At 50.6% G+C, this 15,118-nt stretch overlaps 1 protein-coding gene across 5 annotated transcripts in view; it reads left to right on the top strand.

Annotated features, from left to right (window-relative positions):
* Positions 1 to 15,118, top strand: part of MKNK1 (MAPK interacting serine/threonine kinase 1) — a 67,150-nt gene that overhangs the window by 3,453 nt on the left and 48,579 nt on the right. Inside the window, exons 1-5 of one of the 5 annotated variants that reach the window (XM_073644055.1) lie at positions 1,094 to 2,385; positions 7,926 to 8,023; positions 8,114 to 8,193; positions 8,313 to 8,386; positions 8,570 to 8,674. In XM_073644055.1, the coding sequence (XP_073500156.1) occupies positions 1,392 to 2,385; positions 7,926 to 8,023; positions 8,114 to 8,193; positions 8,313 to 8,386; positions 8,570 to 8,674 (1,351 nt within the window). In that variant the 5' untranslated portion in view covers positions 1,094 to 1,391. Of the gene's footprint in view, positions 1 to 1,093; positions 2,386 to 7,925; positions 8,024 to 8,113; positions 8,194 to 8,312; positions 8,387 to 8,569; positions 8,675 to 15,118 lie in introns of those variants that run through there. The other 4 variants (XM_073644056.1, XM_073644052.1, XM_073644054.1 and 1 more) reach the window with 4 other exon arrangements.

Here is a 15,118-nt window from a genome sequence, read left to right as displayed (position 1 = left end):
CTTCTGAGGATAAGTTTATCCGAGTCACCAGCCTCAGAAATCGCAGGTTAACAGCAGCTCAGATTAGAGACCAGGTCAATGCCACACAGAGTTCTAGCAGCAGACACATCTCTACAACAACTGTTAAGAGGAGACTTTGTGCAGCAGGCCTTCATGGTAAAAATGGCTGCTAGGAAACCACTGCTAAGGACAGGCAACAAGCAGAAGAGACTTGTTTGGGCTAAAGAACACAAGGAATGGACATTAGACCAGTGGAAATCTGTGCTTTGGTCTGATGAGTCCAAATTTGAGATCTTTGGTTCCAACCACCGTGTCTTTTTGCGACACAGAAAAGGTGAACGGATGGACTCTACATGCCTGGTTCCCACCGTGAAGCATGGAGGAGGAGGTGTGATGGTGTGGGGGGGGGGCTTTGTTGGTGACACTGTTGGGGATTTATTCAAAATTGAAGGTATACTGAACCAGCATGGCTACCACAGCATCTTGCAGCGGCATGCTATTCCATCCGGTTTGCGTTTAGTTGGACCACCATTTATTTTTCAACAGGATAATGACCTCAAACACACCTCCAGGCTGTGTAAGGGCTATTTGGCCAAGAAGGAGAGTGATGGGGTGCTACACCAGATGACCTGGCCTCCACAGTCACCAGACCTGAACCCAATCAAGATGGTTTGGGGTGAGCTGGACCACAGAGTGAAGGCAAAAGGGCCAACAAGTGCTAAGCATCTCTGGGAACTCCATCAAGATTGTTGGAAGACCATTTCCGGTGACTACCTCTTGAAGCTCATCAAGAGAATGCCAAGAGTGTGCAAAGCAGTCATCAAAGCAAAAGGTGGCTACTTTGAAGAACCTAGAATATAAGATATATTTTCAGTTGTTTCACATTTTTTTGTTAAGTATATAATTCCACATGTGTTAATTCATAGTTGTGATGCCTTCAGTGTGAATGTACAATTTTTATAGTCATGAAAATACAGAAAAATCTTTAAATGAGAAGGTGTGTCCAAACTTTTGGTCTGTACTGTACGTCCTGTCACATCACGTGCCGCAATAGTCGACATAAATTAGAGCAGCTGCACCCGTGCTCATCCTCGGTCAATACCGTGTGTGACCAGCAGGATAAGGGGGTGCCAGAGAGCTGCAAGGTCTGACCCAAAAGTGGGTGTTGTTTTCATGACAAATTGGTGGCAAGCGGTGGGATCATAGGACATTAGTGATCGGGTTTGAGCAATCATTCCTCTCACTAAATACTTGCACGGTTCTTACCTGGACCCTGCACAAAAGTTTTGAATATCGAACTCAGTGTTTATTAGATCTGAGACAATACTGTATGTGTAGCAGTTACCCCTACCCTTCTTCGTTTTTTCTTTTCTATCTATATTTTGGTGATCATGGTCATCGTTGGGGAGCCCTGGTACAGCCAGCAGAAAAAGGACACTCTTATTGGAATATGTATGACCAAAGGCATTGACCCCCTCGGCAAAAACAAAGAACAAATGGCTGCTGCACTGGCGCAGCTGGAGACCGAGCAAGCCCTTCTCCAGACCTCAGCAGGGCCAGAGGTCAGCCGAGATATGGACAGTAGTACTGCAGGGGTCCCACCTGTAGACGCACGCCGCGTCAGCGACCAGGGCAGCGTGGACCCCTATCTGCAGATGACTCTACAGCAACTGCCTCCAGAGGATCATGAAGGACGGCTGAAAGTAATTCAGCAGCACCAGGAGGCTGCCGAGAGAGCCCAGCGAGAGGCCAAAGCCCAGAGGGCCCATGAACTGCAGATGGCCCAACTCGGGATCCCAGCTTCCACCTCACGGAACGGTGAGACCAACAATGCGACCCTGTTTAAGCCCCGTCCAGAGCATTTTCCTGTGATGGAAAAGGACGGCGACCTCGACAGCTTTCTGAGGGGTTTTGAAAAGACTTGCAGACAGTACCAGCTGCCTGAGGAACAGTGGGCGCGATACTTAACTGCAGGGCTGCGAGGCAAAGCTCTGGATGTGTTTGTGGCTCTTCCTCCGAGCCTCGATGGGAACTATGATGCCATTAAGCAGGCCCTAATCCAGAGGTTTCAACTGACTCCTGAGGTGTACCGTAAAAAGTTCTGGAACCTCCAACTTGGACCACATGACACCTACAGCGATGTTGTAGACGGGCTCCGAACCAACTTTGAGCAGTGGATCCAAGGACTGTCAGCGACCACCTTTGAGCAGCTTAAGGACCTGATGGTGAAAGACCAGTTCCTGCATCTGTGTCCGACTGAGGTACGGCAGTTCGTGATGGATCGGGAGCCACCAGACTCCAATAAAGCAGCGCAGATCGCAGACACCTACGACGCCAACCGGAGACCAGAGGTGCGGAAGCTGGTCTTCGCCGGCTGGAAAGGGGGTAAGCCATCAACCACCATCCCTGCCCCTGCCAACCGACCTTCCGGAGGCCTTTTCCCATTACCAATGCGCGGCCTGCATCTGATGCCCGCTGGTGTTATTTCTGCAATCAGACTGGTCATCTCAGCGCCACTTGCCCAGAGAAGCAGAGGAAGAACCCCCCCCATCCAAGGTCTCAGGGCCTTAGGCATCAGTTCTTTTGGTGGGTGGGCCGGTTGGGAGGGCCTGTGAAAACTTGCAGTCTGTCAGGGTGGGGAACACTCTCACTATAGGCCTCAAGGACACTGGGGCCGAACGCACCCTCATCCGACCCGAACTGGTGTCCACTGAAGAGCTTATTCCGGGAAAGACCATGACTGTCACCGGGATTGGGGGCGTCCGATGCCCCTTGCCCATGGCCCGGGTTTTTATTGATTGGGGAGCGGGGAGTGGGGTGAAGGAAGTGGCAATATCTGTAAACCTACCTGCAAATGTTTTGTTGGGAACTGATTTGGGAAGGATGTTTGCTTATTATGCCCCTGAACCCCCTCCCAGACCTGATACGGTTGGTAAGGTTAATGCTAATAATGGGAATGTCAATGCTTTACATGATGATGTTGTATTGGAAGGTGCAGGAGAACTCAGCCATGTCACTCTGCGGGATGATGTTGCTGAGGATCCCCTAGCAGGAGCAAATGTCAGTGCCAAGGGTAATGGGGAGAGGCACGAGGACCATGAAGCAGGTGGTGCTGTGCCAGTGACTGTTACCCGCAGTCAGAGTGCCCAGAAGGCAAGTAACGCCCTGCCTTCTGGACCCTCCTCGGACAGAGGAATAACCGGATCAGGTATAGACCCAGAGCCGGTCCCAGAGGGTCTCAGTGAGGACGTGGCCTTAACCTCACTTCTGGCTTCCTCCAGCCATGAGTTTCAGGCAGCTCTGCACTCAGATGCTAGCCTGGAGACGTTAAGGAGCCTCGCTGAGAAGCCCACCTCCGAGTCGGATAAGGAGAGGGTATTCTGGGACCAAGGGAGGTTGTACCGGGAGACAGTTCCCTGTACATCCCAACAGGAGTGGCTGAGGGAAAGACAGCTGGTCGTCCCCTACCAATTCAGGGATGAGTTGTTGCGGATCGCCCATGAAATTCCACTCGCTGGACACTTGGGGGTCAGGAAAACCAAGGCCCGGCTGTCTCATCACTTTTATTGGCCCAAAATGAGGACAGATGTGGTGAACTACTGTCGCTCCTGTACCACGTGTCAAAGAGTGGGAAAGTCAGGGCTGGCTCCCAAAGCCCCTCTGATCTCTTTGCCAGTGATAGAGGAGCTTTTCCTGAGGATTGCTGTGGACATTGTGGGACCACTGGCCATACCCAGCAGCTCTGGAAAGCGTTTCATCCTTACCGTGGTAGACTATGCTACCCGGTATCCGGAGGCAGTAGCCCTGTCCTCAATTAGGGCGGATAAGGTGGCGGACGCCCTCTTGGCCATCTTTTCGTGAGTAGGATTTCCCAGGAAGATGCTTACCGACCAGGGGACCCAGTTCATGTCACGCTTAATGGAGGCCATATGTAAGAAAATGCAGGTGCAGCATTTGGTATCGAGCGCGTATCACCCACAGACCAATGGTTTGTGTGAGCGATTCAACGGTACCCTCAAACAGATGTTAAAAATGCTGGTTGAAACCCAGGGTCGCGACTGAGAGCGTTACCTCCCACACCTGTTATTTGCTTACAGAGAGATTCCACAGGCCTCGACGGGGTTCTCCCCCTTTGAGCCCCTGTATGGCAGACGTGTCCGAGGACCCCTTGGGTTGATAAGGGAATTCTGGGAAGAAGAGCCGAGCTCCCCAGGAGTGTCAATCGTGGAGTATGTCATGCGCTTCTGTGACCAGATGCAGACCTTGACGCAGTTGGTGCATGACAACATGGCGCAAGCCCAGGCTGACCAGAAGCATTGGTACGAACAGAACGCCCGAGAACGGACGTACCAGGTGGGTCAGAAGGTGTGGGTGCTGGTCCCCGTACCAAAGGACAATCTTCAGGAGGCCTGGGAAGGCCCGTACGTCATTCACCAACAGCTCAACCCGGTCACCTACGTGATCACACTTGACCACAAGCGGGGTAGGCGGAAGGCTTTTCACGTTAATATGATGAAGGCTCCTCAAGAACGTGGAACCTGCGTCCTACCGGTCTGCAACCTGCCCGTGGATAGGGAGGATGACCCCCTCTTGGACATGCACGCCCAAGCGAAGGCCAGCGGGTCCCTAGAGGATGTAGAGATAAGCGCCTTGCTATCCACAGACCAGAGGTCTCAGCTGCAAGCAGTGCTGAAACCCTTCCAAGCAGTGTTCACCAACATGCCTGGCAGGACTGAGGCGGCGGTCCATGAAGTGGACACCGGGAATCATGCCCCACTCCGGCGGACAGCCTATCGAATCTCCGACGAGGTGCAGCATGTCATGCGCCAGGAGGTCGAGGAGATGCTGAAGCTGGGGGTGATTAAGCGGTCCAAGAGCACGTGGGCCTCACCTGTAGTCCTGGTGCCAAAAAAGGACCGGACCTCCCGGTTCTGTGTGGACTACAGGGGGCTCAACGCTATCACAGCCTCTGATGCACAACCAATGCCACGCATTGAGGAGCTGCTGGAGCGGTTAGCCAGTGCGAGCTACCTCTCCATTATGGATTTGAGTCGGGGATATTGGCAGATTCCCTTGAGCCCCGGGGCCCAGGAGAAGTCCGCCTTTATCACCCCCTTCGGATTGTATGAATCCACGGTCATGCCTTTCGGCATGAAAAATGCCCCTGCCACTTTCCAGCAAATGGTCAACCACCTGCTCCAGGGACTGGAGAGGTACGCAGTGGCGTACCTGGATGACATTGCCATCTTCAGTCCCACCTGGGAGGATCACCTCGAGCATCTGCAGCAGGTGCTCGGGCGCATTCACCAGGCGGGCTTGACCATCAAGCCGGGAAAGTGCCAGATGGGCATGAACGAGGTCCACTACCTGGGGCACCGGGTAGGTGGGGGTACTCTGAAGCCAGAGCCTGGAAAGGTGGACGCTATCGTGTCCTGGCCCACCCCCAGGACCAAGAAGCTGGTGCAGTCCTTCTTGGGCACCGAAGGGTACTATAAACGCTTTGTACAAAACTATAGTAGCCTTGCGAAGCCCTTGACAGATCTCACCAGGAGGAGCCTACCCCATTCAGTCAAGTGGACAGATGAATGCGAGGTGGCCTTCCGGGCTTTGAAGACTGCCCTGAGCAGTGAATTTGGCCTCGGTGCTGTACTCAGCAAGGTCGACTCGGGGAACCAAGAACACCCCGTGTTGTACCTAAGTCGGAAACTGCTGCCGAGGGAAGTGGCCTATTCCACCATAGAGAAGGAGTGCCTGACCATTGTATGAGCCCTCAACCGCTTACAGCCTTACTTGTACGGGCGCCCCTTCACTGTCGTGACTGACCACAACCCCCTGAGTTGGCTGCACACCATGTCCGGTGCCAATGGAAGGTTATTACGCTGGAGCCTCACCCTCCAGCAGTACGACTTTACCGTTCAACACCGCAAAGGCAGCGAGCATGGCAATGCCGATGGGTTGTCCCGGCGTGGGGAGCCTCCAGAGATACGCTTGGAGGAGTACCAGAAGGTCCTACCTCCATAGCGCAGTCTAAAATGGGGAGTTGGCAGGCAAAATGTATTTTTGGTTCCAGTTTTAAAAAATGAAAGCTGTCTTAAATTTCCACCCCTGTCCATTTGTAAGACATAGAACTGCAGTGCTGGCCCCCACCCTAAGAATTTTTATTACAGTCGTAAACCCTCAGCGCACAGCAGCGTCTAGTTTAAACTGGTCTCTCCCTCCAATTCTATTGTTTAGCTGGACAAACGTTTAATGTCAATTTTAATAACGCACAGGACTGTCACAAACACAGGGACCACATTTTTGGAATGCTCACCTTTTTCCCATTATAATAGTATATCTTGCATAACTGAGAAACGACCGGGAACTGGGATAATGGATTCTGAGCGTCATAGCGATTTTCATATTTTATATCAATTTTGATGAATAGTGGTGACAGTCAAGATGATGTCTCCCTCTTGGATGTGGGACCCCCCACACCAAGATATGAAATCTGAAGGATTTTTAGGTCTTCTGCAGCTGGGTGGGCTCGCAAAGCCGAGCCCTCCTTGTGAGGTAAATAATGGGTGTCTCCCAGAGTTCTGGCTGCGTTGCTAAAAACCAGATCGGCCATTTTCCCAAGTCATTCTTCTCAGGGACGTCAGACGCATGCCCTACACGCTGCGTGGAAGAATCGCCTCTAATTTTCGGGGAGCCGCCCCCCCCCCCCCCCCCCACAGAATCTGAGACCATCACCACAAGGCGCAGGTTTTGCTATTACTTATCCCTTTTATTTTAATAACTGTTTTATGCATATATGTAAATTGTCTCTTTTATAATATCTTGTATATCTTTTGTAAACACTGCCCCCTTTTGGGAGTAAATCATTATTTGCCAGTTTCGTTCTTCTTGTCTTATGTCGAGTAAACACGTTCCTCACCCGCTAATTCACGTTACCTAACGGGTACCCGATCCACCTGTTAAGCGATCGGTGGTGGCAGTATACCAGTATTTATGTGATATTGTGGTTTGAGGGTGGCTGGTCGGAGGTGTCACATCACGTGCCGCAATAGTCGACATAAATTAGAGCAGCTGCACCCGTGCTTATCCTCGGTCAATACTGTGTGTGACCAGCAGGATAAGGGGGCGCCAGAGAGCTGCAAGGTCTGACCAAAAAGTGGGTGTTGTTTTCATGACACTGCATTATACTCCAGAGCTGCACTCACTATTCTGCTGGTGCAGTCACTGTGTACATACATTACATTACTGATCCTGAGTTACATCCTGTATTATACTCCAGAGCTGCACTCACTATTCTGCTGGTGCAGTCACTGTGTACATACATTACTGATCCTGAGTTACATCCTGTATTATACTCCAGAGCTGCACTCACTATTCTGCTGGTGCAGTCACTGTGTACATACATTACATTACTGATCCTGAGTTACATCCTGTATTATACTCCAGAGCTGCACTCACTATTCTGCTGGTGCAGTCACTGTGTACATACATTACTGATCCTGAGTTACATCCTGTATTATACTCCAGAGCTCCACTCACTATTCTGCTGGTGGGGTCCCTGAAGTGACGCGGCCGGGAGCGGAGGGGGTCCCTGAAGTGACGCGGCCGGGAGCGGAGGGGGTCCCTGAAGTGACGCGGCCGGGAGCGGAGGGGGTCCCTGAAGTGACGCGGCCGGGAGCGGAGGGGGTCCCTGAAGTGACGCGGCCGGGAGCGGAGGGGGTCCCTGAAGTGACGCGGCCGGGAGCGGAGGGGGTCCCTGAAGTGACGCGGCCGATAATAGAGGGAAACATGGTTTGTTGACTAGAAGCCTCCCCTGTGACTCTTGTGTGACGGAGTCTTGATAGACCCTGATTTGTTTCTCGAGACCCTTTATTTTTGGGGTCTTTTCTTGCTGTTTGTCCTCTGACTGTTTTCTCCTTTGTCTGTAGACTTGTACAGACTGACAGAGGAGATGCTGGGAGAGGGCGCCTACGCCAAGGTGCAGGGCTGCGTCAGCCTCCAGAGTGGGAAGGAGTATGCCGTCAAGGTGACCGCACTCTACTGTCCCCATGGCATTGTGACTGTGTGCGGGGAGGACGCTGCGTCACTTGTGGGTAACTGGCTCTTCTTTCTGCAGATTGTGGAGAAGAAAACTGGCCACAGCCGAGGTCGTGTCTTCCGAGAGGTTGAAACTTTGTACCAGTGTCAAGGCAACAAGTAAGACATCAGAGACCCGCGGGGTGGCCCTGCGCGGCGCCTCGGAGACCCGCGGGGTGGCCCTGCGCGGCGCCTCGGAGACCCCGTGGGATCCTTACGGCTTGTTTTTTATTCTACAGGAACATTTTGGAGCTGATTGAGTTCTGTGAAGACGACGCTCGTTTCTATCTGGTGTTTGAGAAGTTGCGGGGCGGTATTTCATCTAATTATATTTTGTGATTAGGGCTCCGGGAACCTCCCTTTGCGGGCACTGTTATGGTGGGGTTGAGCTGGGCCCACCTGCTGCCCTTTGTGCTTTTTTGCACATTAGGGTCTCTAGTGTCCTGGGCTCAGCGGACGGATGACACTTATGTCAGATACTTTGCTTTTCCTGCAGGTTCCATCCTGTCACATATCCAGAGGAAGAAGCACTTCAATGAGAAAGAAGCCAGTATGGTGGTCCGCGACATCGCCATGGCCCTGGACTACCTCCACACAAAAGGTGGGAACAGTGCTGCTCTTCATATCACAACATTTAGAATTAGATTGTACTCTTCTACTCATCATGATAGAGGGATACATACATACATACATACATACATACATACATACATACATACATACATACATACATACATACATACATACATACATACATACATACATACATACATACATACATACATACATACATACATACTGGTCCAAAAGTAGGTGGACAGAAAGTGTAATAAGGTTATGAAGGGGGAGATTTATCAAACACTAAATTGCAGCCGCCTGTCGGGATCATCCTCCAATAACCCATGAATTAGACGTGGAGGATCAGCTTCCACCCAATAGATTTCAGGACTTGCAGGATAGAAGCTCATGAGATCCCAGTTCCAGAGAGGATCTTCTGGGGACTTTTTTTTTTTACTCTGAACAAGTAGTTTCTTATCTTCTGTACAGACTGTTTTGGGTCGAGCAGTTTTTGGAGCATTAAGGATGGAGCCGGTGGCATTGAATTTGTCACAAATGTGGTAAATGGTTTGTCTCTTTGGGGCTTGAGTGCCAAATGTTTCACCCCAACTTGCTCTAACGGTTTCAGCATTTTGAGATTTCCAATACTCTGTTAAAATCCATTCTCTTTGATCTGTGTTTAAATTATTTGCCATTATGTGTTATCTGAATTATCTGAAAAGAAAACAGATTTGGGGGAGATCTATCTGTGAAAACTAGATCTGTGAAACTGGCTCAGTTGCCCTTAGCAACCAATCAGATTCCACCTTTCATTTTCCAAAGAGTCTGTGAGGAATGAAAAGTGGAATCTGATTGGTTGCTAAGGGCAACTGAGCCAGTTTCACTTTACACCATGTTTGATAAATCTCCCCCTTCATAAACTTATTACACTTTCTATCCACCTACTTTTGGACCACCCTGTGTGTGTGTATATGTGTATATATGTATGTATGTGTGTGTATATATATATATATATATATATATATATATATATTCTAATTTACTGAGATAATGACTTGTATTCTCATTGGCTGAAAGCCATAATCATTAACAGAAATAACCACGTGAAATACATCCCTCTGCGTGTAATGACTCTATATAATAGATCCCTCTGCGTGTAATGACTCTATAGAATAGATCCCTCTGCGTGTAATGACTCTATAGAATAGATCCCTCTGCGTGTAATGACTCTATAGAATAGATCCCTCTGCGTGTAATGACTCTATAGAATAGATCCCTCTGCGTGTAATGACTCTATAGAATAGATCCCTCTGTGTGTACACTCTTAATCTATCCTTATCCATTATCCCTATACTGCTCCTGTGCTGGACCCCTGCCAACCAGTGGAGGGCGTCCCTGAGGTACTCTGATATACACTATATTTGGCAGTGCGTGTATATATGGCTTCAAAAAGGTTCATATCTTGGGACCGAAACGTTGCACAGCCACATCAGCTATTAAAAGACATTTTTTTCATCATCAGTTTGATTGCTGCCTCCATTCTTTTTCTTGGATATTTAAAGGACTGATGTGTACCTGGGGGGCTTTGCACCTTTTTTCCAAAAAATCTTTTTCTTGTGCTGCTTTTGATCTAATGTATATATACAGTACAGACCAAACGTTTGAACACACCTTCTCATTTAAAGATTTTTCTGTATTTTCTTGACTATGAAAATTGTACATTCACACTGAAGGCATCAAAACTATGAATTACCACATGTGGAATTATATACTTAACAAAAAAGTGTGAAACAACTGAAAATATGTCTTATATTCTAGGGTCTTCACAGTAGCCACCTTTTGCTTTGATGACTGCTTTGCACACTCTTGGCATTCTCTTGATGAGCTTCTAGGGGTAGTCACCGGAAATGGTCTTCCAACTATCTTGAAGGAGTTCCCAGAGATGCTTAGCACTTGTTGGCCCTTTTGCCTTCACTCTGCGGTCCAGCTCACCCCAAACCATCTCGATTGGGTTCAGGTCTGGTGACTGTGGAGGCCAGGTCATCTGGCGTAGCCCCCCATCAGTCAAATAGCCCTTACACAGCCTGGAGGTGTTTGGGGTCATTGTCCTGTTGAAAAATAAATGATGGTCCAACTAAACGCAAACCGGATGGAATAGCATGCCGCTGCAAGTTGCTGTGGTAGCCATGCTGGTTCAGTATGCCTTCAATTTTGAATAAATCCCCAACAGTGTCACCAGCAAAGCCCCCCCACACCATCACACCTCCTCCTCCATGCTTCACGGTGGGAACCAGGCATGTAGAGTCCATCCGTTCACCTTTTCAGCGTCGCACAAAGACACGGTGGTTGGAACCAAAGATCTCAAATTTGGACTCATCAGACCAAAGCACAGATTTCCACTGGTCTAATGTTCATTCCTTGTGTTCTTTAGCCCAAACAAGTCTCTTCTGCTTGTTGCCTGTCCTTAGCAGTGGTTTCCTAGCAGCTATTTTACCATGAAGGTCTGCTGCACAAAGTCTCCTCTTAACAGTTGTTGAAGATATGTGTCTGCTGCTAGAACTCTGTGTGGCATTGACCTGGTCTCTAATCTGAGCTGCTGTTAACCTGCGATTTCTGAGGCTGGTGACTCGGATAAACTTATCCTCAGAAGCAGAGGTGACTCTTGGTCTTCCTTTCCTGGGGCGGTCCTCATATGAGCCAGTTTCTTTGTAGCGCTTGATGGTTTTTGCAACTGCACTTGGGGACACTTTCAAAGTTTGCCCAATTTTTCGGACTGACTGACCTTCATTTCTTAAAGTAATGATGGCCACTCATTTTTCTTTACTTGGCTGCTTTTTTCTTGCCAAAATACAAATTCTAACAGTCTATTCAGTAGGACTATCAGCTGTGTATTCATCAGACTTCTGCACAACACAACTGATGGTCCCAACCCCATTTATAAGGCAAGAAATCCCACTTATTAAACCTGACAGGGCACACCTGTGAAGTGAAGACCATTTCTGGTGACTACCTCTTGAAGGTCATCAAGAGAATGCCAAGAGTGTGCAAAGCAGTCATCAAAGCAAAAGGTGGCTACTTTGAAGAACCTAGCATATAAGACATATGTTCGGTTGTTTTCACACTTTTTTGTTAAGTATATAATTCCACATGTGGTAATTCATAGTTCTGATGCCTTCAGTGTGAATGTACAATTTTCAAAGTCAAGAAAATACAGAAAAATCTTTAAATGAGAAGGCGTGTCCAAACTTTTGGTCTGTACTGTATATATACCACCAGTTCCTTCCAGGAACGTATATATACCTCCGACCAGCCACCCTCAAACCACACTATCACAAATACAGTTGTTGAAGATATGTGTCTGCTGCTAGAACTCTGTGTGGCATTGACCTGGTCTCTAATCTGAGCTGCTGTTAACCTGCGATTTCTGAGGCTGGTGACTCGGATAAACTTATCCTCAGAAGCAGAGGTGACTCTTGGTCTTCCTTTCCTGGGGCGGTCCTCATGTGAGCCAGTTTCTTTGTAGCGCTTGATGGTTTTTGCAACTGCACTTGGGGACACTTTCAAAATTTTCCCAATTTTTTGGACTGACTGACCTTCATTTCTTAAAGTAATGATGGCCACTCGTTTTTATTTACTTAGCTGCTTTTTCAGCAGCAGAAGGGAAGGAAGGGAGACACAGATCCATTACTAGTGGGTAGGCGGAGCCCCACAGGATAGTTCACCTCAGATTAGAAAAAGTGACGACCTGCCCCTCCAGCTTGGGCTCCTCCTACTCCCATGTCCTTCAGTCTAAAATTTGAGGTCGCAGAGGATAGTCGCTGCCTTTGCAGCTCCTCAGAAGAATTTTTTATTTTACTCAGGAGACCTGGACCCCCTGTGGTCTAGAGGTCTCAGGGGGTCTCGTTTCTGCTGGGACCCCTGACCCTCCACTGGCAGATCCGCGTACCCCCTAAGGAGGTCCCCACAGAAGCCTGCCGGTCCCGGGGAATACAGGGCGCTCCATGGCGGAGACGCACACCGCTTCTGTGGGGTCCCTGCGCGCTCCGCCGTGGAGGGGAGCAAAGGGCCACGGCGCCACACATCCCTGGGGGTCCCTGTGGCGCTCAGCTGGGTAAGTGCTCTCTGTGGTCTGAGTGCTGTTACTGTACAAGTGGTGACTGCTTTTTTTTGTCCCTGCAGGAGGATATCTCCGCTGCAGGCGTTTGTATTATCGGCAGGGGAGCAGGGACGGAGGAGCGCGGGCTCCGTTAGTAGCGGCGGCGGGGGGGCGTGGCTTTGAGCCTCTCTGCTGCCTGTCATCATAGCCTCAGACAGGAAGTGCCAGGAAAGCGCGCGCTGGAGCTGACCCAGCCCCCTCTTCTTCTTCCGGCCATTACCTCATGCTACCTCCTGCTCCCTGTTCCCCGCTCTCTACACCAGACACCAAGCACTGTGTAAGGAAGAGCAGTCACCACGGCAAGCTGGTGAGTCACTTCTGTCTTTTAAGGCAGAAGATTCCTTTTTCACACTATTGCAGCGCAGAGCACCTCACTGCTGGCCTGTTAAGGCAGACAGGGTGTGCTATATACGGCGCTGCTACTTCCCCGCTGAGGAGGCTCTGGGACTCGCACACCGCTGTCCTTTTAAGGCAAAGGTATATTGCGTGGTCAGCAGCATTAACCCCTTCTGAGGCGTCTGGCCTCATCAGGGCAGTTAACCCTTTCTGGACCCTAGTCTGTTAGGTTAACTCTTGCTCTGCAGGCAGCTGGGGTAGCTCTTCTCCCTCTAAGGAGGAGCTTTTACCCTTCAGTGCTTGGGGGTTTTTGTGTGGGAACAGGCTGTGGTAGCAGAATCACACCGCCTTATCCGCGACGCTCGCAACTGTGTGGGGGCATGTCGGATCAGGGACCAGGGGGCGCGGACCTCTCTCCCGGTCCGCTTCAGGATCGGTCACGCGTATCTGATACGCCGGGGTCTTAGGCGTCAGGTTCGACACTGGTCGGGGGTCTCAGTGATGTTAAAGTGGAGGCGCTCACTCGCTCCATTGACAGTCTGTCTGACCTCCTGGGTCATTGGGTATCAGCTAAGTCCCAACCGACGTCACGAGGCAAGAAGCGCCACAGGCCTGTGGTGGCGCTGTCTCCTCCGCGCAGTGCGTCGGAGGCTTCGGAATCACCGACAGACTCTGGTGGTGCGATCTCCGATTCTGATGAATAGGATCTGCAGGGTCGCTCTGCTTCGCTTTCGGGCCGCGTGGACGCTTTTATTGGAGCTATGCGGGAAGCGTTACAGCTGTCTGAAGAGGTGACGAGGCGTCATGGCAAGTCGGCCCGGCTGTATCAGGAGTCACGTCGGGCTCGTTCGACGCTGCCGGCGCACTATGAACTTAACGAGGCGGTCGAGAAGGAACGCCTGTGTCCGGATAAACGCTTCCAGGGGATGCTTTTTTTTGATGCCCTGTATCCCTGCTCCACGGAGACTATCGCTAATTGGGTCCCCTCTCCAGAAGTGGACGTGCCATTGTCTCAGCTGAGCAAATCTTCTTTGCTTCCTGTTAAAGGGAAGGCGAGTCTACAGGAACCTCTGGACAGAAGGACGCAAAGTCCATCTACGAGGCCGCGGGTCATGGATTCCGAGCGGCCTTGGGCGCCATGTGGGCTAGTGAGGCTTCTCTGCGGTGGTTGGATCAGCTGCGGATGGCATGGCAAGATGGGGACTCCGCTGTCTCTGGTGGAAAGGCTTTTCCAGCTGTTGGAAGAGGCGGCCCGATATGGCAGGGACGCAGTGCTGGATACTACTTTGGTTCTGTCCAGGGCTCAATCCTCTGCCATCACTGTCAGGAGAGCACTGTGGCTTAAACAGTGGACTGGAGACGCAGTATCCAAACAATGTCTGGTGTACAAGGGCGGTCAGCTTTTTGGTTCAGACCTCACGGAGCTGATTGCCAAGGCCAAGGATTCGGCTTTGCCGCAGTGGAAAGCAGCGGTTTCTACGTCTGGCAAGTCAAGTGCCTGTAGTGGTCGTCGGTCCTTTCGGCCCAGGGGACGGTTCGGTCAGCCCTCTTGGAGATCGAGTCGTCCCTCGTCTTCCGGGAAAAAGACCACCCAGAAATCCCGTACTCCCTGGAAACAACATTTCCGTCAGGACAAACGGGAGGTTGACAAAAAGCCCGCTAAGGCGGACTGACGCCAGGAACCCTCTCGAGGGCTCTCGGGTGGGAGGTCGTCTGCTACAATTCGGGTCGATTTGGGCGTCCCACGTATCGGACGCCTGGGTGACGCGGGTTATGTCGGCAGGCTATTTCATAATTTCATTCTCGACCCCCGGACAGGTTTTGTCAGTCACGCATACCGTCCGAGCCCAAGCTGGCTGCCGCACTGCTGCGGGAGGTCGACTGTCTTCTGCAGCAGGGTGTGATGGTTCCGATTCCGCCAGAGGACCGGGGAAGGGGGTTTTACTCCAACCTTTTTGTGGTCCCCAAAAAGGACGACAAGTTTCGCCCCATTCT

Source organism: Phyllobates terribilis, unplaced genomic scaffold, assembly GCF_046119375.1.
Source record: "Phyllobates terribilis strain yellow unplaced genomic scaffold, ASM4611937v1 Scaffold_8__6_contigs__length_399053987, whole genome shotgun sequence".
Taxonomy (NCBI): Eukaryota; Metazoa; Chordata; class Amphibia; order Anura; family Dendrobatidae; genus Phyllobates; species Phyllobates terribilis.
Note: the sequence above shows the minus strand (reverse complement) of the source record. Positions and strands in the feature narration are given on the sequence as shown.